The sequence below is a fragment of the Sciurus vulgaris genome (genome assembly GCF_902686455.1).
Source record: "Sciurus vulgaris genome assembly, chromosome: 14".
Lineage (NCBI taxonomy): Eukaryota > Metazoa > Chordata > Mammalia > Rodentia > Sciuridae > Sciurus > Sciurus vulgaris.
In genome coordinates, this window is record NC_136475.1 from 72123484 (window position 1) to 72146253 (window position 22770).

Genomic DNA, 22770 nt, shown 5'->3' on the forward strand with positions numbered 1-22770 from the left:
GAGTGACTTTAATCCCCCAAAGGACCCTCAAAGTGGTGGTGATGGCAGAGGAATCAACTGTCTAAGAAAGAGAGGAATCAGAGGTGACTGAGAGTGTTTGGGTGAGAAGACACCGTCAAAAGGGGGAAGAGGACCTTTCTGATTGATTCTCTCCAGAGACCGATGCCAGGCAGAGCTAAGTGTCTGCTAAATTGTTCCCACCTGAAGTATTGCTTTCATGGATGCTATCTGATTGCAATGCAGTCACAGAATATTCCAGAAAGAAAATGAGGGGGTTCCCAGTGCTTTCCAAATTTGTCCTCAACCACTTACCTCAACTAATTTCCTTATGTGCTTGTTGATCACTGTGGGGTCTGGCTTTGGCATCACCCCGGATGCCCACTCCAGGGGCACCACAGGCTTGGTGGGTGTTGTGGGGGAGGCAGGCTGCTGAAAGGAAAACAGGCACATTATTCGACTTTAACTGGACCTTGAGCAGCAAGGACCAGGGACATTGAGAAAGACAATGTTATATAATACTGCCAGTAAAACCTTGACGTTCATGTGGCATGTTTATAAAAATCTTTGCTAGTAGAATCATGTTTGGAAAGTGCACTGACCTAACTAGCAGCCCAAATTGTATTATTTTTCAAATGGGGGAAAAATGGTGTACTCCCAATTCATCCCACCTGAGTTCTCCAAGTATCACTAAATCATACTTAAAGACCCATGTAATAATTTATCATGGATTTTCATAGGATACAAGATCTGTAAAAACCAGGTATCTAGTTCTTTAATACTGGGTCTTAGTGATAAATTTGCATTAACAGGTGCATGTAGTAAACGGGCACCAGTGCATGGCCAAGTCCACGTCCTTTGAGGACTCAATCACTTCTAACCGTTTTGTGAACCATTAGGTCTCTCTGCCCGTGCCTGGCACACTGCATTCTACACAGGGCTTTCTCATCGGGTCTGTCGTCTTGCAAGACACTTTCACTTCACAGTGTAGCAAAGGTGGTGGCAATTATGCATAACCCAAGCTTGGCACACCTTCCCATCAGGAGACCACTTAAGACTGCTGTGCAGTTTGGGTCCTCTCCTTGCAACCTCCTCAGGGTCAATGCATTTGCTGGCACACAGATGCAACTCTGTATTAGCAGGTCCGTTACATGATAATGAACTGGGAATAAACACTTTTGCAAACATTAAGGAGTTACTACTTCAAACCCTGGATGTTACTGGTATCCTGTGAGCTACCCACAAAACCAAAAGTCATCTACGGATGTTCACCCCTACACACACTTGCACACACACACACACACATACACACAACATACACACTCCTGGATATATACACTATGGTTCTTTTTTTTAAATTCATATTTTCATCTTATCGATCTGGTAAAGAATATACCTGAGTTCCCCAATTGTATGGCAAAGTGTCCCAGAGCACTGTGACAAATTCAGAGGGTCTCAAAAGATATTTGAAACTTCCAAGTGAAATGCAGCTAGCTATTCTCAATATTTGTCAGACAGTATAAGAACTACCACCTTGAAGTAGCACACGGCTTACCCATGAGATCATACTAAACATCTTTCAGTGACATGGTATCTTAGTGAAGAAAAAAAATCAATGTGGAGCAAGAAATAAGGGTGGAAGCATGCAGTCTGAGTCCAAGATTCAAGAAAGTGTGCAGGGCTGGGGAGATAGCTCAGCTGGTAGAGTGCTTGCCGTGCAAGAACAAGGCCCTGAGTTCGATCCCCAGTACTGCAAAAAAAAAAAAAAAGTGTGCAGTGTCCAATAGACACAGACATCTATTAGTTAAGTAACTGTGGTTATTTAAGAATGAAATAAAAATGCTAGTTGTCTTTCAATGTAAGTGCATTAATTGTTTTCCAACTTGGCATTAAGTTGTTGGAACAGAAATACTTATTGAGTTGTTTGGAACTAACAACTCTATGAGTGGAACTGTTAGGCAATTCTTTTGATCTCGAATGCCTTGAAACTCTTGCTGAGATGCTAAGTAAAATGTAGATGACTGGAGAGACACATGAACAGAAAAAGATGGAGAACTTCTAAGACTGACTGTTTAGGTTAGCTCCGCCAGCACCAACTGCAAGCACAGTCAACTTACAGAATTCTAGCCACAGAAAACTCCCGTCTGGAGAGTAGTCCCTAGTTATCACCATGTGTCAAATAGGATGAAGCTCCACTTACAGAAGAGACAGAAAGAGATTGGGAAACATGTTTCACAGACCCATAGGATTTCAGCACTTGAAAGGGACTTGGAAAGCTTTTAATTCCCTACGACAAATGAAACGACACTTCTGTGTTTGATGGAAATATCTCCTAAAATTGACCAGATTTCACCCTGAAAATAAACTAAAGTAAATCTAAAGGAACAAAAGGAGACAAGTGTGCCAAAATGGCCCTTCCTACCCTGATCCTGACAGGAGGGTTGGTAGAAAAAGCACAGACATTGAAGGCAGACAGGCCTGGGACCTAATCCCTGTTTACCAACTCACTGACTGGGTGACCTAAGTGGGACACCGATGTTCATCAGGCCTGGTTTCCTTAACAGATAGCGTGATACCTGCCAGGAATCCGGCACCCGATAACATATGGTACCTGGTAAGGGTAAAGGAAGGGTTGGGAGGTAGAAAATTTGTGTGTGCAGGTATAAGTGGTCCAACTCACAGCAGTCACACCAAATCTGCAGAATGAGACAGGAGCTTGCAAATTCCTTTTTGGGGGGATAGCTTTCCTTTTCTTTCTAGCTGTCTCAGAGTCCAGCTCCCCACTCCTCCCTTTGCCTGAGCTGTCTCCTCCCAGGTGATAGTCTCCAGGAACGGCCAGAGGAAGAACGCGCTAAAGGAAACAGCCCCCACACTGTTCAGAGCAGGTGCTGCTAGGTCAACCGACAGCCTCAAGGGCCTGCTCTGCTGGGCCTAGACAACAGCTCTCACAGTCATTCTGTCCCTTTCAGTCGGACGGTTCAGAATCACAGAAGGTATTAATAGACATAAGGGCTAGGCTGCTCATATGCTGCAGAACTTCACAGTAAAGAGGCAGTTGTGAGATCTTTATAACAAAACAGAACTTGAGATATGAGCATAAGAAGCAAACACCGACATTCTTTCCTTCAACAAGTAAACCTCATATCCTCATTGTTTTAAATTCATCCTAGATTGGTTGATTGATTGATTGATTGATTTCTTCCTTCCTTCCTTTCTTCCTTCCTTTCTTTCTTTCTTCCTTGCAGCTGGGTATTGAACTCATGCTAGACAAGTGCTCTACCACTGAGCCACACCATCAGCCCATCCAGACATTTTTGTTAGTGAAAAACATCTAAAATAGTGCACTATACATTCAGTAAAGCAATTTCCTCAATCTCCTTATAAAATGTTTATTTATAAGGAGTAAGATATTAGTTAAATTAGGCACTATTCAGTCTCTAAGCTGAAACTCTAACTTGAGTCAATTATAGTAGAGAAATTTGTGAATTATGATCAGAACATTTAAAATGTATTAAATCTAATTTATTGTTGAATGGAGTTTTTGGTATGTCTGGAAAGGCAGGAGTGATTGTTAACATTAAGATGAGTTCTTTTTATTTTTTGTCCTTTTTGTAGGTGATTTCTCAGAAGGGATACAAGAGGTAGAAGATAATAATAAAACAGAATGGTGGGATAATGTTCTTTCCTTTTATTAGTCTCTGATATTAAGAAATAATTCTCAAACTGCCAGGGTTAAGCCATCCTACTGGCAAAAGGGGAATAATAAGGAATTTCTAAGTTCTTCAATCTTTTAAAAAATACGTAAATATAGATGGACACAATATCTTTATTTCATTTATTTATCATTATGTGGGTACTGAGCATCGAACCCAGGGCCTCGCACATGCTAGGCAAGCACTCTACCACTGAGCTGCAACCCCAGCCCTAAGTTCTTCACTCTTTAGAACACAAAACACCATTGTAACCGTCTGTTACCGTAAATGACAAACAGTGGTGTTTAGCACATATCCTGAGAGGAGACAATACCTACCGATTTCGAATTTCTAGGCTCCAGCACCAGTGACAGTTTGTAAATATCGTCTTCTGTATGATAGAGGTCCAGAGAGAGCTATGAGAGAATTACAAAGGGAAATTAGTTACATTGGGTCACATTTCTTTATTTACATTGCTGAAATATTTTTCAAATTGAATGTTTAAGTCCAATGTCCAATAATTTGAATTAACGTAGAACAATAAAAAGATGGCATGCAGAGGTGGACAACAAAATTTTAAAAAAGAAGTTAGTCCTGGTGTGGTCATTAGCACCAACCAAAACCATTGACCAAATACTACCACAATATTTACTGAGCAACTCCTAAGTACTAAGTACTGGGCTTAGTACTTAGTTGGGAGATACTTGAGGTTTACAGGCTAGTGGCAGGGACAGGTGCATAGAATGAGACCTGGAGATGTAATAAATACTGCCTTAGAGCTTTGATTAAAGAAACATGGAAATAAAGGAAAAATTAACCAGGCCTCTATTATTTTAGAGCTCTGTGTGAAGTCCGGGTGATACAGAATGGGATAAAATCATCTCTTTCCTTCAAAGGCCTGAGAGTTTATAGGACTTGAAAGCAAAAAGACATGCTCATATCAGTGCATGCTAAATGTGAAATAAGTGGTTCCTAAGTGCTGCAGGAGTCTCAGTGGCAACCCAGTAAATGTCCAAGAGGATTTTAGTAAGGCAGGCCTGGGTCCAAACACTGGCATTAGAAGCCAGCCCATGATATAGCAGAGAGAGGTGTGATGCACAGAAGGGAACATTTTGATAGAGACGTTGGTACCACAGTGGTGTCTTAATTGGAACAAAGTGTCTGTGTAGAGGCAATTAACTCAAGGATCTTTCCTCTTAGCTTCACAGTAAAAAAAAAAAAAAAGGAAGAGAAAAAGTAAAAAAATAAATATATATATATATATATACATATGATAATGAGGTCTCTATTAGGGATGTGGAGGGAGTGGTGTTGTGGGGACATCAGGGGACAGCTACTATTCAGCTGTGACAAATGTCATCTTGAAATTCAATATCGGCTGCCAGATCTTCCAATTTGCCAAGAGAAGTAAAAAATATATGAAATAGTTAAAACATAAGCAACCACTAACGACAAATAATTTTTATAATTCCATAAGTCAAATAAAACACATCTGGCAAATTCCCCAACAGACAACTCTGCTGGGCCCCAAGCCTCATGAAAGTGGGTACACCTCTGTCTTGTCCCCCTCTGTACCCTCAGTCCCAGCTTGCAAGCTCACACTGTGAAATTTCCATAAATAAAGACAGAAAACCAAGTGATGCCTTCCTTCTGCATTCCTTGCTATCAGGAGTTAATCTTGACTGTGACAAGCATGTTCCTTTCTTCCCCACTTCCCCTCCGAGTCCTGGGATGATTGGCACCAGCATCTGCTGATGAGATGACAGCATCACCAGCATATCCAACCAGAAATCCAAGTAAGCCACGCCCTAAGTTGGGGTGATGCTCTTGCAGAAGAAACAGAACCTCCTTGGGTGTTTTCCTATGTCACAGGGACAGATAATACCCAGGGGTGGAAACGCTTTGGTCTTCTCCAATGTTTGCTTTCTACTTATTAGTGGTGTGAACTTGGGCAAGTAATTAACCTTCTTGAGTTTTGGTCTTCTGATCTCTAAAATGGAAATCACTAATAATAGCTCCCTCTCAGCTCTGTGGTAAAGATTAAATGAACGAATGTGTCTGGGTGGGTTTGCTTTACAAGGTCACAAATGCAGTTCAGCTTCCAGTTCATGCAGCAGCCAAATGCCATGGTGCTTATCTGTGAATGTAAAGCTGCCCTTGGGACCACTGCCGCCATTTCTGCTTTCCCAGTGACAGTTCTACTTCCTCTTTCAGATCTCCTCTGGGCTTTAAGGACCTGCTCAAAGAATGGTCTATTCTACTTTCTACACACCTGTTTATTTATGTGCTGCTATGCTGGGGATGGAAGCCAGGGCCTCATGCACATTAGTCAAGTTTTCTACCACTGATCTACATCCCAACTCCTATACACCTTTTAATAGTGAGGGAAGTTTGTCAATGGGGTCTCAAGAATATTTGCTTTTGTCTAATGGTGTGAGTCTACTCGTTTCTGACAAATGTTCTGATCCATTGCCTTTCAGTCAATCCTTTCATCAAAGACGGTTGCAGATTTAGTGTCATGTTAAGATCTAGACTGGCTTGAATGTTTATTGTATAACAGAACACACTCGGTCATCAAACTACCTCCACTCATTATTTTTACAACTCTCTCTCTCTTTTTTTTTTTTTTCCAAACGAGACTGTAAAAACGCAGGGGCTTTCCAGTTATTTGCATGTACTCAGAAGGGTAAAAGTAACTGATATGGTTAAAAATACTATGAAAAGAATTAGACTGTTTCATATATCCCGAAACAAGCATTGGTTTTTAAAGCTCTTGATTACATGAGTCAGGATCCCAAGGGGAAACATCTTCTCCAGACCTTCCCTGAGAGCAGGAAATCTCCAAATCCCAATGGTTCAGTGGTGTGGTTCTTCTTCGCATGCCCCATGTTGTTCAAGGGGCCACAGAAACAATGATGTAGCTCAACAACGAAAATGATGCAGTTCCTTCCCTCATACGTTTTCTCCAACTCTTTCATTATACATTCATGAAGCAGGACAAAGAAAGGTACTATGTGCTTCTTTACAGATATGAAATAAAGAAAATTAGATGTTGCAGGATGCCCACATTAGAGAGCAAGTCCACCTGAGGCAAAGCTAGGATGCAGAAGCTTGCCATTTGTAAGTCTTTTATCCTTTAGGAATCTGATTCTTCATTGATAAGAAAGGGCGGTGATTGGTGGTACACCTACTACCCTGTTGGTCAGCATGACAGGGTGCTTCTAAGAATTTATCCATGGAAATATATGTGGAAATCAATTATTATAGGAAGTCCAAGCATTGATGCATAGCCTACTGTACAGAGTAGGCATTTAAAAATTAATTGCTGATTAACCTAAGAGTTCTCATTTTCTATCCTCCAGGGTTTTCAATCATATATTGGTTCCCTCATTTGGGGTCATATTTATATAAAACACTTCAGGTAAAAACTTGACTTGCGGTCTTGGGGGAACATTCATCACCCCTTTACACGTTGTGTTAGGGACACGCTTACATGCACTTTACCAGCTGCAGTGATTGGCTCTAATCTGAAATAGCTTTAATATGGATATGGTCACCAGACTCTAGGGAATACACGGTGGAAATATCTTAAGGAACTTGACTTCCCAGTGGTGAGAAAGACTATTCCTGTGTGTGGAACTTTCTAGTTGGCTCAGAGGAGAAGAGAAGGATCTGGCTTTAAGTAGAAAATGGCTTGATGCTCTATGACTTGTTATGCAGGACTGTGCTATCCTGGGCCAGTACTGCAGAAAGGGCTCCTTGTTTTCAGGGCTCCACTGTTGCTTATATCCAGAAATTCAGAACCTGAAGAGACCTTACAAATGAGCATAAAACCCTTATGAAAAGGCCAAAGTCAGGGCAGCTTAGCAATGAGCTAAAACTAAGTAACTGCAGAGGCAGGGCTGAAAGCAAGACCTCACATCTGGGATTTTGCCAGCACATATGCTATGCGACACTGCACTTAATAATTGTGGTGCTTGGTAGCTTCTAAATTTTCCTTCAGCACCCCTAAGGGTGCGGGGTGAGGCTCTGGAATCCTTTTTCTTTCTGCTGTTCTTTCCAGCCAAAAGGAATTACTTTGTAGTTTTCATTTCTGGAGTTCAGTTTTTCCAATTTTTGCCATTGAAATTTCACTCAAGTGTCTTCAATATTTCTCTAAATGTCTGCTTTTTTCATTTGGTTGTTTGATGTCTTTAAAACTCACAATGAGTTGCCCTCCTCTCCTATTGTCTTTGATTTGGATGTGACATGGCTCCAGCGCAGGCACCTGCCCTATGAAGTTCTTGACGTCAAGGATACAAGTTGAACACACACTTAAAACCGAAGCCACGCACTGGAACTAGTCAGACATCATCTGTGCCTGTGGGTTTGCAGTTTGCTTGGGGCTGCAACTCTGGTCAGTCAGTCATGGAAACAGATTTACATGGCAAATTATTAATAAATGCAGGTGCTTGGATTATTGTGAGTTGGGTCCCCCCCACCCAGTAGATAATGACCACATGTTTATTATTTATCACACAAATTCAGCCCCAATAGATTGGTGTTTCTCTGTGCTGGCCACTTCTGCTAAGGGTGCAGCTAGCATGATCACACACACTTAGGAGTCTGTTCTTTGTAAACTTACATGCTTTAGGAACACTTTTCAGGAAGTGTAGGCACCACACTCCTTTTTGATGCAGCAGAACTAGGGGATTTAGGTTGTCAAAGCATAAGAGGAGTTATTGGTTTCATTTTCCACAGCCATAAAAGGAATACATTCAATTCAGTATTGCAGTTAAATTTTAAATGCTCTAGTGTTATAAGCCCAAACAGGGAAGTGGCACCTCCACTTGTTTAAGCAAGAGTAAGAGAATTTGTTTATGCTTCTCTTCCTCACAAAGAAGAGCCAACGGAAAATGTTCTCTTCTCTATATCTGCTGTATCCAAAAGTTCTAGGACCTGGGACCAGCTAAACGAGCATGTCACAACTGCCAAAAAACATGAGTGGTAGATGAACTTCTTTTGTCTGATTCTTGTAACCACTAAATGTGGCATTCACTTCATGGATTGAGTTCCTAAATGCTCCAGGTACTATGAAAGGTGCTGGGGATATGACAAGACACGTAAACAGAAAAAAAATCTAATGCAAAGTGATACCTCCCCTTGATAAGGAGAATGTAAAAAGTCAAGAGCAGCACAAGTGACGGAGGCCTTACTGCTTTGGAGGGGAGCAGAAAATAATCTAGAAAGATGGAGGTTTTGAATTTGAACTAGTCATGGGGCTGGAGAGGGAAAAGATTTCCCAAGAATGCACAAAGGCCAGGAAGCAGAAGGCAGCATTTCATGATGGACAGTCCAAGTTCAATGTTTCTCAAAGGCTGGTGTGATGTGGGAGAAGGTGAGGATGCACAGGATTCACTGATGGTCAGACAGCCCTGAAGGGCCTCCGATGCCAGACTGGGGACTACATCCTGGTGGTTTGGGGAGGGGAATAAGGGAAGGCCTGGGATCACAAAGAGGCCTTGCATCACCTCAGGCTCCAACTAAGCAGTGCGGCGAGGGTAAAGAGAAGCAGAGGAAGATGTGAGGGCGATCTGGCTGCGACATCTGTCACCCCATTGATCGCCAGGGTTGATTCAGCTGATCTGGCTGGCTAGGCGGGTGTCCCCTTCCTCCCTCACCGCTCCGTATGCGTCCCTCCCGAAGCTGCGCGCTCGGTCGAAGAGGACGACCTTCCCCAATAGAGGAGGACCGTTCTTCGGTCAAGGGTATATGAGTAGTGCGCTCCCCTGCTAGGACCTCCAAACAAGCTCTCAAGAGAAGCAGAGGATGTGAGGCGTCCAGATGGAAGTGATTGATTGGACAAGGGTGCTGAAGGACAGCGAAAGTCTGAGACACTTCTGGAGGAAGCGCTCTAGGAACTCCAGTCTCTGTATGGGAAGAGACGAACCCCTCCCAACAGAGGGAAGTTATGTGCCCCAAGATTGTACACTCAAGTCATGCTAGTTGTGGGTATGGGGTTCCTTTTTTCCTCATTCTTTGAGATTTCTCATATATTGGCCCCCAAATCAATTTTTCCCCAAAATGAATTGCTAGCAAACATCTCCCTATGTGCCTTGGAAAGTGAGGGGCAAAAGGGTTAGTTAGCACAAACTCAACCACCTCCCAACCGGGAACTCACGGTGAGGAGGTTGATCAAATCCATGTTGGGTTCTAAGTGGTGAGAGGCGTTCTGCAGGGAGACCAGTTCACTCAGGGTAACGGACAGCTGGTGCATTTTCACAATATTCACTTTGTTCTCCTCCATCCAGTCTGGGAAAATGACGTGGACCGCTATCAAGTCTTTCAAGTGTACTCCAAGGATGGGGATTTTGAAACCATCGCAGTCAGCAAAGGCCTTGCGGTAATTGCAATAATTGCCGTTGGAGGAGACCAACTCTGTCATTTCATTCCAGTTCTGGAAACAGATGGAAAAGCAGAATTGTCAAGCATCCTCTTCTTCTGCTCACCTCCAGGTCCTGCAATGTGTGGCTAGGAAATTCCTCAACTAAGAAAGAAGTTTCACTTGCATCAACCTTGATGCACGGAAATACTAACTAGGAAAAAGAAAGTTAGAAAAATGTCCTAAGCCTGGCCATGAGCTGGACAAACTGTTCCATTCTGCTGCAGGATGGAAATAACTTGCATCTCTGTCTACTGGGATGGTGGGTTGTTAAATGGCATCAAATATACTTAGTATTTTGTGATTTGTGACAATATTACAGTCTGCATATTCAAGCTTGCAGCATATTAAATTTCCTAATTGTTCCAAGAAAGTGACATTCCAGGCAACTTGAAGGTTAATCTGGAACAGAATGGGTCAGGAAAAGCCACACTAAGATGAAGATAGCTGTGGTTTCAAACTCTACACTAACTAGGAGGGTGAACTTGAACAAGTCACTTCACTTTTTGTGGGGAGATGTCTTAGTTTCCTTTTCTATAAGGAAAAGGAGTTCAAATAAATAACTTCAAGGGCAATCTGGTAATTTCAAGCTTCTATGAGTCTCTATCAAATTCTTATTCTTTAGAACATTTAAAATTTCTTTTGCTTTTTATCCAAAATTTAGTACAAAGCTAAAAGAAAATAAAACGTATAATTAGTTCCATTATGCTTGGCATAAGTGCAGAGTTTGAGATCAAACAGTGGCACTTCTGTGGCTTGCTTCCTCTCGTTTATATGAATAACTCATTGTCAGTTGCTTAACGGCAACCAGATCTTCCAAATAGATCCCAATTTTGATCAGACTTCTCTTTCCCAAAACAGCTCATGTACTTCACAATAGCTGTTTCTACCCCCAGGACCAAGAATGGGTTCTGATTTACCATCCTAGTAATTTCAACCCTCTGGTTTATGCCTGGTTGGAGAACATAGGGTTAAGCCAATCAGTACACTGTATTTCTCTGATGACTGTTATTGATCCACTGTAGACATATGATTTGAGATGGCCCAATCTGTCAAAAAGGAGGTCTTTGAATCGCTTGAGGGCAGAGTTGAAGAGAGAAGCCTTGTCTATCCCTGACTTTGATGAACAAGTGAGTATAATTTTCCTGCTGCTCTGTACAGCCCATTCAGGAGGGAAGTCAATTTAATGAGGCAATCAAAACATTTTTTAAAACTCACAAAACCCTGATACTCAGAGGAAGGCAGAGCAACTAAGCCAGGCCTCTGATCAGACTGTTCCTAAAGTCTGCTCTACCCCTAGACTTCCAGGTATGCTGGACAATATTGTGTTTGTCTTATTTTTTAAGCAATGTAGATTTTTCCTTTTTCTTTTTAAATTTACAACAGTAAGTGTCCTTATTGATAAAGCAATGTGCACTCTTACAAGGGAATCTTCTTCTAAGGATAAAATGTTTCTTTTTGCCCGATAAGGAAAAAAAAAAAAAGTTATGAATATGGTCTAGAAATAAACATGGCAGCAAAGTTCAGTTTGAGAAATGTTTCTTTCAAGAGTATATTTTGTTCCTAACAACTCAGCTATAAATCTGAGTACTTCTGTACCAGGCATTTTTCTTCCCATTTCTTTTTCTCTTCCAATGTGCTGAACACAGGATTATGAATAGAGCAGGTATTCAGTGACTTTATTTCAGGATGGCAGGATAGTAACTATTTCTGTCTCATTCATCTGATATCCACTGTGTGTATCACAGTGTTTATCACAGAGAAAGCACCAAATAAATATTGGTTGAATATTTACAACTACGATATGTTAATGGCATATCAGAGAATTCTTATTATAACACTATCACCTCCAACCTGTTTTTCCAGGTCGACTCAGCAGGTGTGGCTCTGCCCTTCCACTTGGCCCCCTATGTGGAACCTACGATTGGTTTAAGAGGAAGATTTTCCATTCTGAGTGGTATTTGATAGGAGTATACTAAACCTAAACAACTTATATATTTCACTTGTAATTAGGATCAGAATTCACCCTACCTTCGTAACTTCTGAAGAGAGATGAGAATGAGTCTCTTTGAGGCGTGAAATGGAACTATGACTAAGACCTCCCACCACCGCCATCAGGGTGTTAAAGTTTTTGAGCTGAAGGAGTTTCTGCAATTAAAAAAAAATGAACCATCAATACTTTGTAAGGATTTTTAAATTATTCCAAACTTTCTGAACAACTGGTGAGTACGTGCACAATTTTAATTATAAAAACCTAGGAAATAATAACATTTATTTAAAACGAAGCACAAACAGAATCCTTTAGAAAAACATGTCAATTATTTCACACACACACACACACACACACACACACACACACACAAATCCAGCTCACATAAATGCTTGTAAGTATTGCTTTTTGTTTTGTTTTTGTTTCTGTCATACTGGGGATTGAACCCAGGGGTGCTCTACCCCTGACTATATACCCAGTCCCTTTTAATTTTCATTTTGATATGGGTTCTTGCTAAATTGCCCAGGCTAGCTTCAAACTTTTGATGCTTTTGCCTTAGTCTCCTGAGTGGGATTGTAGGTACATGCCACTGTGCCCAACCAGTATTGCTTTTTAAAAGCAATCTTCTTACATGAGAGAAGTATGTTTTTTCATTAGATTTCTCTGAGTAGCTTAATTGTTCAATGCCCAAATTTCCTCAATGACTTTTCTCAATAGAGTGAACAAACATCTAAAATCTAAGTACCCCAGAAGGATTATCAGACATACCTTTGCAACATTGATAAACTTTGTGATGACTTCTGCCCTTTGCTGGGGGGTTGGTTTGCTAAGAACCATCAATTGGACCCACTTAGATATTCCATTAAATAAAGCAATAGATCTCTCCAAGGTTGGATTATTCTCCAGGCAGCCATGGATGACATAACTTTGATAATCAGTGAACTATAATAAAGGAAGATTTGGAGATTTTGAATTATAATGAAGCTTTTGCAAAATTGAAAATTAGAATGTTACATCAAAGATTTAAGATATTCTTTCATAACAATATACTGATTTCTTTCACTTCACATTTGGAATGGCATCCTATAAGTTTAAATTTATCTGTACCTTTAACAGGTTATTTTGCTTCATTTCAAACCTCACTCTCATACACACACAACCATATTACTATGTATCACAGGGTCGTGGGGTAGGGCAAAGAAAGGGGCAAACCTCAAAGTCATATTCCAGAAAGTCCCTATTTACTGAATCATAAGATCTAAATTGGATCATTTGCCAATAGACTGGTTCCTAGGAACACCCAGGACATAAAGGATCAGTATTTCTAGAAGAAGAAATAAAGAATCTTCCTTTTTTAAACACACTTCTAGTGACTCCAAGGATCAAAAACATTTGAGATAAAATGGTATATAGAAAAGAACAGGAAACAGCTATATATAGAAAGATTTCAAAACAGAATCATTTGTAAAGTTGTTTCAAGAAAGAGAAAACATATCTATCAAAAAAAGCACAGCTATTTAGCAAAACAGATATATTTTCAGAATGTTAGCATGGATATTATCAAATATGTTTGAGCCTTCTACCATCTAAACAGTGCAAGGAACTGGATTCATTACATTTCTCTCCAAGCTGGATTACTTGGTGAAAAAAATCAGTCTTTTGGAAATTGGTGCTTATAATCAAGATGGTCTTCTTCACTCCCTGGGTCCTTGAAAAAGGAGGAGAGATGGCTTCCCCAGAACCTGAGACATAAGCAAAGCACCTGCTGATTATAAACCAATGTGGAAATATTATCATAATAAGTGGATAATGTGGAGGAGGCAGCTAAGAAGAGACCACAGGAAGAAAGGAGAAAGAAAAGAGGGGAAATGAAGCCCTAATAAGATGCATAAGGAAAGAAAAGTTTAATTAAGGATCTCCAACTCTGGGAAGGAAGCAGACTGATACTGAGATTCTCTTCAAAGTCTACAAATCCTATTTTCACCCTATACCCCTAATTAGGCATTCATATAAATTCCAACCTAAATATTTTCCCCCTGGAAAAGGACAGGATTAACAAAATGCAATGACTTGGGAGAAGTCTGTGGAGCTAAATAGACCTCAAATGGTTAAATCTCCACAATATTTAGAAAAATCACACTTTAAACCTGTGAAAGGAGACATTGAACATAGCGACAGAAATACAGCTCCTGAGCCATAAAATAAAGACAGGATAATATTTATCTTTGGTTAAAAGGGATTGTTCCTGTGAATTAAGGGCACTTTTCCAGCAGAGCACAGTGACAGAAGCTGCCAACACTTTAGAATACGAAAATTCAGCTCTTGGGAAAGTTGGCATGGTGGTTATTATCCTTGGAAGAATAAATGTCAAGTTCCTTACTGAGATCCTTCTAAAAGATTTATGCTCCAGAAAAGTGAGGTGCTCAGCCAATTCAATGGGCTCCAGATGGTCAAACAGCAGACAGGCTTTCCCCTTCTTGGATACTTTTTTCCTCTGTGTGACTCTTCTCATCCAGTCATAGGAAGGACTATAAAAGAAGAGTGAGCCTGGTCAATGTGCTGAAAACCCGTTTCACTCAATGGAGTTTATTAACCTACTGACTGTAACTCTTGGCCTGCTTCCAGGAGCTTGTGCAAAATATACGCCCTGTCCCTCATCTTTAAAGAGAAAACCACTGACCCCTTGCCAATAGAACATAAACGTTGAGTTGTTTTTCCAGACAGCATAAGTTTGCACTGATCCATCCAGAATTTCTTACTCAGTTTTCCTTGTGACCAAGCAAGATCTGAATCATAAAGGAGAGGTATATACATTTGGAAGTTTACATTTGGAAGTTTATCAGCATATAGATAGATGGTGATTCAAGGCACATGGAAACCACCAGAAGTTATGGTTTGCACACTTTGGTATAATATAAATTATCTGAAAAACCTGTTACAAAGATAGAGGCCTGAACCTCACTGCCAGAGATTCTGATTTGCTAGGAATGAGCCTGAATATTATGTGTTTTAAGCAAATATTCCTGTATCATTCACAGTTGATCTCTCTTTAAGAAGTCTTCTAGGTAAGGAGAATATAATCTGAATGCCTAAGGTACAATAGCATGCATTTGCAAGATACTTAGGATCATCAACTAGTTTTCTCTGTACAAAGTTAGCAGTCGATATGAAATGAGCCTAGTTAGCATCAAGTTTCTAATAACTGACCTAAGCAGTTCAAGGCTCAACTATGATTGACACTTATATAACTCTCAGACCAACCCCAGAATCACCATGGTATAGGGCTTCTCCAACTTGAATGTGCATATGAGTCATTGGGGATCTTGGCAGATTCCAATTCAGTAAGTTTAGGATGGGGCCCAAGATTGTTTCTAATGAGGTCCCAGTGCACCCTTATCCAAAGGGTGCACTTCGAATAGCCAGGGCATAAAAGGCATTTACTAGATTCAGATTCATTAAGTACTGAACATCTATTTTGTGCCAACTGTTTTCTCAGGCTATCTCACCTACATTTTGGATGCTTATAATAATCCCACAAGATAGACACTACCCCACTTTACAAATAAATTTCAGCTTAGAGCAATGAGTTGCGTCCAGTACGGCTGTGTTCGCTGCAGTAAGGCTGTCCTCACCGAAGCAAACCTTAATTCTGGGATGATATGGATTCAGGTCAACTGGGCTCGTCACTACTCCCTCCCCAAAGCAGTGAACTCAGCAAGGGTGAAAGACACTCAGCCATTCTTACATGCTGGATATGTCGATAAGGCTGACGTGTTTTTCATATCCTAGTTGACTTGCTACTTCTCGGAACTCTTCAGTCATACGAATCAAACCAAGATCCAAATTAAACTCTGCAGGAAACTTCAGAATCCAGTACCTGAAAGGCATAAAAATTCTTTTTCCAGCTGGAAGATTTCAAGTTGGACCTCTAAGGAAATTATTGTACCACTTTTCTGACTATGTTTCACACTGAATGCGGGACCATACTCCCACTTTGCCATCTTCTATCCCCAATCAGGTTGAATCTCTCTCTGCCTTCCTTCAATCAAGAACCAAGGTCCACCACTCTAACCTTGAGCCTTTTTCTGACTATGGGACCACAATTGAGGGGAAACCCTCCCCCCGCCCTCACAGCAAGCAGGTGGGAATGAAGTAGGTGTGCTGAGGGAGTAGAAAGAATTGGATTCACTCCAAGAGCTGCTTTCATTCTCTAATTACATTTACTATTACCTGAGCCCTAGTCCACAAGGTCAAATCTACTCACAGAGCAGAGAAGGGCCAATTCTAACAATGTCAGTCCAAGGGATCTGAGTGCATTCTATTGTCAAACTGAATCTGCTGCTTGGAGAAAAGGAAATTGTCAACAATTACAAGAAATTAAATTTGTAAGTGTCTTTACCTCATAAAGTAGCAGATCTTTAACCGAAACTCGTCACAGCTTTCTCCACTGGCTTGTCGATACGTAAGCTAGTTAAAGAAAAAGTCCTTGCACCTGCAGCTGTTGCATCAATTGATATGAATCCATCACAAGAAGGGGAGCTGGGCACAGTGGTGCATGCCTGTAATCCCAGTAGCTTGGGAGACTGAAGCAGGAGGAAATCAAGTTCAAAGCCAACCTCACCAACTTAGCGAGGCCCTAAGTAACTAAGAGAGACCCTGTCTCAAAATAAAATATAAAAAAGAACTGGGAATGTGACTCAGGGATTTAGCACCCCTGGGTCAATCCCTGGTACCAATCTCCCCCAAATGCACATAAGAAGGGGGACATTTGGGTAAAGGTTGAGCGTCCCTAATCCAAAAGTTTGAAATCCAAAATGTTACAAATTCTGAAACTTTTTGAGCACTGACAATGCTACAAGTATAAAATTCCACACTTCCTTGCCTCATGTGATAGGTCACAGTCGAAATGCAGGCTCCTTTAAAAACATCACATAAAATTATCTTCAGGTTATGTGCATAAGGAGTATATGAAGCATAAATGGAATTTGAGTTTAAACTTGGGTCCTGTCCTTAAGACATCTCATTATGTGTATGCAAATACTGTAAAAATCCAAAATATGAAGCATTTTGGCCCTAAGCATTTTAGATAAATGATACTAAACCTGTATGTAGACTATTCAGATGAGGAAAGAAACAGATGCTTTGACCACTTCAACACTGAGTATTTAAAACTTGATTTGTTTAGTGCTCTGGAGTACATTTTTTGGTCTGGAGGTGAAATCACATACAAAATTACTTTTACCTGCCTAAGGATTTACCAATCAAAAACTGCCAACTATCATTACAAATACACTGCCATATATACATAATTAAAATTGATAATACATATCAAGAACACAAACAATAATAGATGTTGGCGTGGATATGGGGAAAAAGGCACACTTTTACATTGCTGGTGGAGTTGCAAACTGGTGCAGCCACTCTGGAAAGCAGTGTGGAGATTCCTCAGAAAACTTGGAATGGACCCACCTTTTGACCCAGTTATCCCACTCCTCAGTTTATACCCAAAGGACTTAAAATCAGCATACTGCAGCAACACAGCCACATCAATGTTTAAAGTAGCTCTGTTCACAATAGCTACATTGTGGAACCAACCTAGATGCCCTTCAACAGATGAATGGATAAAGAAACTGTGGTATATATACACAATGGAATATTATTTGGCCATAAAGAATAATATTATGGCATTTGCAAATAAATGGATGGAATTGGAGAATATTGTGCTAATAAGCCAATCCCAAAAAACCAAAGGCCAAATGTTTTCCCTGAGAAGTGGAGAATGATATATAGTGGGGGTAGGGGGGTGGGGAGTGAGAGAAGAATGGGAGAACTTTGGATTATGTAGAGGGAAATGAGAGGGAGAGGGTATAAAAAATGGTGGAGTGAGACAGACATCATTACCCTATGTACGTGTATGATTACAAGCATGGTATGAATCTACACCATGTACAACCATAGAAATGAAATGATGTACCCCATTTGTATACAATGAATCAAAATGCAGTCTGTAAAAAATTAAAAGATAAATTAAAAAATTGATAATACATAGATTATCTTTACAAAAACATGTTCAGATTTAGTATCAGTGCCTTACATAAGCACTCTCTTTAATATTGACAGTGTCATTTTCAGGTATGTTAGTATGCAAATTGGGCTATTCATTCTTAAGTCTGTTTATTGATACTCTTTTCTTTTTTCTAGTACTAGGGATTGAATCCAGGGGCACTCTACCACCAAGCTGCACCCCCAGCCCTTTTTTAATTTTTATTTTGAGGCAGGGTCTTGCTAAACTGCTGAGACTGGCCTCAAACTTGTGATCTTCCTGCTGTGGTCTCTCAAGTCACTGGGTTACAGCATGTATACTATTCCAGGCTTAACCCTTTAAAAAAATATTTATTAAGCTCCTATTGTATGACAGGCATGATAAATATGGAGTGAGCAAGGAATCTAATGGAAAAAATTTTAAAGAAATATAGACTCATGGGCAGTGTTCAATTTTTATTCAGTGTGAATTTCCCCATATTAGACTCTGGTATGCCAAAATATCTTTCTTCTTTTTCTCTTTCTCCTTCTTCTTTCTCTGGTCCTGGGGATTGAACCCAGGGGTGCTCTTCCACTGAGTTACATCCCCAACCCTTTTCATTTTTTTATTTTGAGATAAGGTCTCACTAAGTAGCCCAGGCTGGCCTCGAATTTGTGATCCTCCTGCCTCAGTCCCCTGATTTGGGTTTGATTTGGGTGTCATACATCAGTGGTCATACTAAGGATAGGAATGCTATGTGTGAGCACAATCTTTGGTCAATATTTGCTTCATGAGGCGGATGGGCCCGGATGAAGTTAATTCCCTCCGTCCTTCCCTGTGCCCTACTCTTCAACAGTGGGCCCCATGGAACTCTTGGACCACTGGAGATTAGGATCTTGCTCACTTCCAAGGACCTTGGTTCAGGGTGAAGTCTCCTTACCCTCTCCAGCATCCCCTCCTGCTCTGAGGTTGTGGAGAGGATGTAGAGAATGAAAAGAAGGTAGAGGGGCTTGAGCTGAGCAGCTGGCACCCCACTAGGCCCTGGCAACCTTGGCAACCCCTAGTAACACTCAGAGGACCTCTCCCCATCAAACTACCCATGCCCTGTAAGGTCTTCCTGGGCTTGAAAAAGGCAGAGCCAGCAGGAACCAGCATTATAGACTGTGTAATAAGCTTTAGATCTCAGGGAACAAAACCTCCTCATCAATGTGAGACTCTGCATTATCAATCATTTGGCTTTCAATCACATTTCAGGACTGCATTACCTACAGAAGTGGTGGGCTGCTAACAGCTCTCATTAGAATGGGACTTCCAACTGTGTGGACTTTTTGGTTTTTCAATGCTGTGGATCAAACCCAGGGCTCTGAGCATGCTAAGGCAAGCGCTCTACCACTGAGCTCAACACCAGCCCTATTTGGATATTTTTATTTTTATGTGAAAAAGATCTAAAATTAGCATCAATCAACAAATTACAAGGAAGCTGCTAGAATGTTCATTGTGTCTTGACAGCAGGGGAAGAAATGAAAACCAAGTTGTCATTTGTGCCTGAGCCAGAGCACAATATTTCGGCTGGCATCTCTGTATGTCTCAGCTATGTCCTCTATGCCCACCATTTTGCCATTGTAGAAAGAATAAATTAGGTCTTGAATCACTGCTGAATATCCTTCCATTACACTAACAGTCAACATGTTTAAGACAGCTTCTGCTTCATTTCACATCTTAGTGATTATTTCAAGTAGAGCCAAAACATCCAGATGGATGGTCCACTATTTGGTTCATCATCCAGATGTTTTGTCTAGACATCTATATATTCTTTCAAAACAGCTGGATAACTGAACTGTTTATTCACTTTCATTTACAGACTTTGGATAGACACTTTATCTAAATACAGAACCTGATTTATGATTGTAAAAATTACACAGTAGTTGAAAAGATATATGCAGAGAAGTTTTTCTGCCAATTCAGTGGAAGATAAATACCATCGGTGCATCAGTAGAACTATTCTTGGCAAATAACTATTATTCAGCTCTCCATTGTCATCTGTTAAAAATAAAATAAAATAAGGGGTGAGGAAATAACAGTGCTACTCTTCTCTTTTTCTAATATCACTAGAGAAACAATAGTGTCAAAATTTCCCATCGACAAAATTGTATTTTACTACTTACTTTTGCTGGTATTTCCTTGCAAGTTAAGGTCGCTGGGTCTCATACTTCCTCTGATTTACAGTTGACAGATTTAATAAATAAAAACACAGGCCACCCAGGTAAATTTGAATTTAAGGTAAACAAAGATTAATTTTTTTCAGCATAAGTATGTCCCAGGCATGATTTAGGACATAATGCTAAAAATGTTGTCTATCCAGATTCAAATTTAACTGATCATCCTGTACTTTGGCAACCCTGCTCTAGATTAACTCCAATTCCTATGTTGTAACCCATTAAATAAACAACTCTTGGGTGACTTGGTTTGTCCATTTATTTATAATCCAATGCTGGGGCAGATACATAAATAAGATAAAAAGCATACAGTTTTAAAGTGTATTATTTAGTAAGAGATGTAAGATGAGTGCTACCTACACCAAGCAAAGATCACGGCAGACTACCACATGTCCATAAGAAAGTTACCCTGGACATGGGAGAGTGGAAGAAGCAGGTGGCACTTCTTACAGTGGTCAGAAATGGCATCATGGACATCTCAATGACAACTGAGATGAACTTTGAAGCAGAATTTCAATGAAAGTTGTAGAATAAAGGCACAGAAATAGAAAAGGGTGCAAGGAATGTTCCAGAAGCATTAAGTGAACATTTGGTTAAATATGAGCTTTGCATATAAAAGTAAAGAGAAAGAAATGCATAGGGTAGTGAAACTGGAGAGACAGACTGGAGTGGATTCCCAAAGGCCCTACATACCAAGGTACAGAGATTGAATTCTGTTCTGCAGAGTTTGCATCTGAATTGAGGGAAGTGACAGGGTCAAGCTACAAAAGGGACCCAGAGGATAAGAGGCTCTCACCAAACATCTCTATGCAGGTGCTCAGCAGCTCATCCAACGTTGCTGCTTTCCCAAGACCGCTGGACCCCATGGTTATTTAGCTCTTGTCAAAAACTGGGAGACATTTCCAGCACAAGATGGACCATGTCCATAATCATGCCAGTCAGTGATCTCAGTGCCCAGTGGTGGCCTCCGTTCTTAGTTGTACTTCAAGAAAACTCTAAATAAACAAGAAGAAAAAATTACTGGACTAGAGTTTGAACCCCACGAAAGCACTATTTTTCCCACATGAAAAAAATATGACTTCTATCAACTGTATTTTTCACAAAAGGTATCAAAGTGACTGAGATTATGCCAACCACCTGGAGGGCAAAATGCCTGATAAACTGTCCCTTAGTTTGTGCAGTGCTTTGAGACCATAGGTGTTCCCTGTCAAAGACCATTCTATTTCACAGCTAAAATGTTTTTGAAACAATACCCTACACTTTCTTCCTATTCTTAAGTAACACAACATTCAGGAATATTATGTTACTCGGTTTAAAATTTTAAAATTACTAGCATATATAGGGAGATAATTTTAAATGCAAATATATTCATAAGCATTACCCTCAGTGATTACATAAATTTTCGACATCTATACACAAAAATTCTATTTTCCTAAATTTAGTAATAGTAACAGTATTAATAGTAATAGCAAAATTATTAGCAATAGTTTATCGAACTACCACATTTGGCATTAGGTACTATCACAAATGTTTTGGATATATTATTAAATTTGACCTTCAGTGCTCCAAGGTAGTAATTATTATTCCCAGTTTAAAGATGAGTTTGTGAGATTCACAAAGATTTGGAAATTCGCCCAAAACCACATAATCATTATGGCCTAGAAGCAAGATTCCATTATAAAATAAAACTTCTGGGTTGCCTTTCTCCATATAAGGAGTTCCCCCAGGGTGGGTATCATGAACTGTGACAGTTTTGCCCCCAATCTAGTGTGAAGATTACCATTCTTCCACACCATCTCAGAAAGAGGACATAATCCAGATTATCTGTCACAGAGGTTGAAAGGAAAAGCAGGGGCAACAGCTTTCCTGTTGTACAGCAGTGTCATGGGGAAAATGGGACTGGAAACAACATCTCAGAGTTGCTTACCTGGCAAGTATCCCAGTGCTTGGTTCGTTTTATTGAGCAAGTCCTTGATGCCAGATCCACACAGGACTTGGGAACACAGAGAGGCATCATGCTGGAAGGCATGTATCTACTCTGGACAATTTAGTACATAAATGGGAATTGTTTGAAGTCAATGTCTACTGTATTCTCAAACTTTGTTTTTTCAGTACTTTATTTTCATATATCACCTGTTGTATACCAGGCATTGGATTAGGTAGGCATTGAGACAACCAAGATGAACAAGTTGTTGTTCATCTTCAATGGGTCAGAGTCAGCTTCAAAAAGCAAACACATGAATGACCGGGGGAAGCAATGTCCATGTGCATGAGTGTACTGGTTCAGCTGGACCACCAAACAGTGATACTTGAGTGAGTCTGTTCACCAGGCACAGAACCCTGGAGTAAAAATGTTTTCCTTCAGTTCATTCTGTTAAGAACCACATTTTTGTGCAGAAGGTATCACTCATAGTGGGTAAAAGAGGGGGTTA

At 40.3% G+C, this 22770-nt stretch overlaps 1 protein-coding gene and 1 long non-coding RNA gene across 8 annotated transcripts in view; one reads left to right on the top strand and one right to left on the bottom strand.

Annotated features, from left to right (window-relative positions):
- Positions 1-22770, bottom strand: part of RASGRP3 (RAS guanyl releasing protein 3) — a 110373-nt gene that overhangs the window by 20831 nt on the left and 66772 nt on the right. For 3 of the 7 annotated variants that reach the window (XM_079109952.1, XM_079109956.1, XM_079109953.1), the window contains exons 3-11: positions 21135-21333; positions 20102-20162; positions 15846-15977; positions 14481-14628; positions 12869-13042; positions 12142-12258; positions 9850-10125; positions 4028-4105; positions 313-429 (exon numbers count right to left, since the gene is read on the bottom strand). In XM_079109952.1, coding sequence (XP_078966078.1) covers positions 313-429; positions 4028-4105; positions 9850-10125; positions 12142-12258; positions 12869-13042; positions 14481-14628; positions 15846-15977; positions 20102-20162; positions 21135-21204 — 1173 coding nt within the window. In that variant the 5' untranslated portion in view covers positions 21205-21333. Of the gene's footprint in view, positions 1-312; positions 430-4027; positions 4106-9849; positions 10126-12141; positions 12259-12868; positions 13043-14480; positions 14629-15845; positions 15978-16499; positions 16568-20040; positions 20163-21134; positions 21334-22265; positions 22377-22770 lie in introns of all 7 variants that reach the window. The other 4 variants (XM_079109958.1, XM_079109954.1, XM_079109955.1 and 1 more) reach the window with 4 other exon arrangements.
- Positions 16497-20689, top strand: LOC306643724. The gene is made up of 2 exons (XR_013759033.1): positions 16497-16570; positions 20068-20689. It is a non-coding gene; the product is annotated as an uncharacterized lncRNA (long non-coding RNA).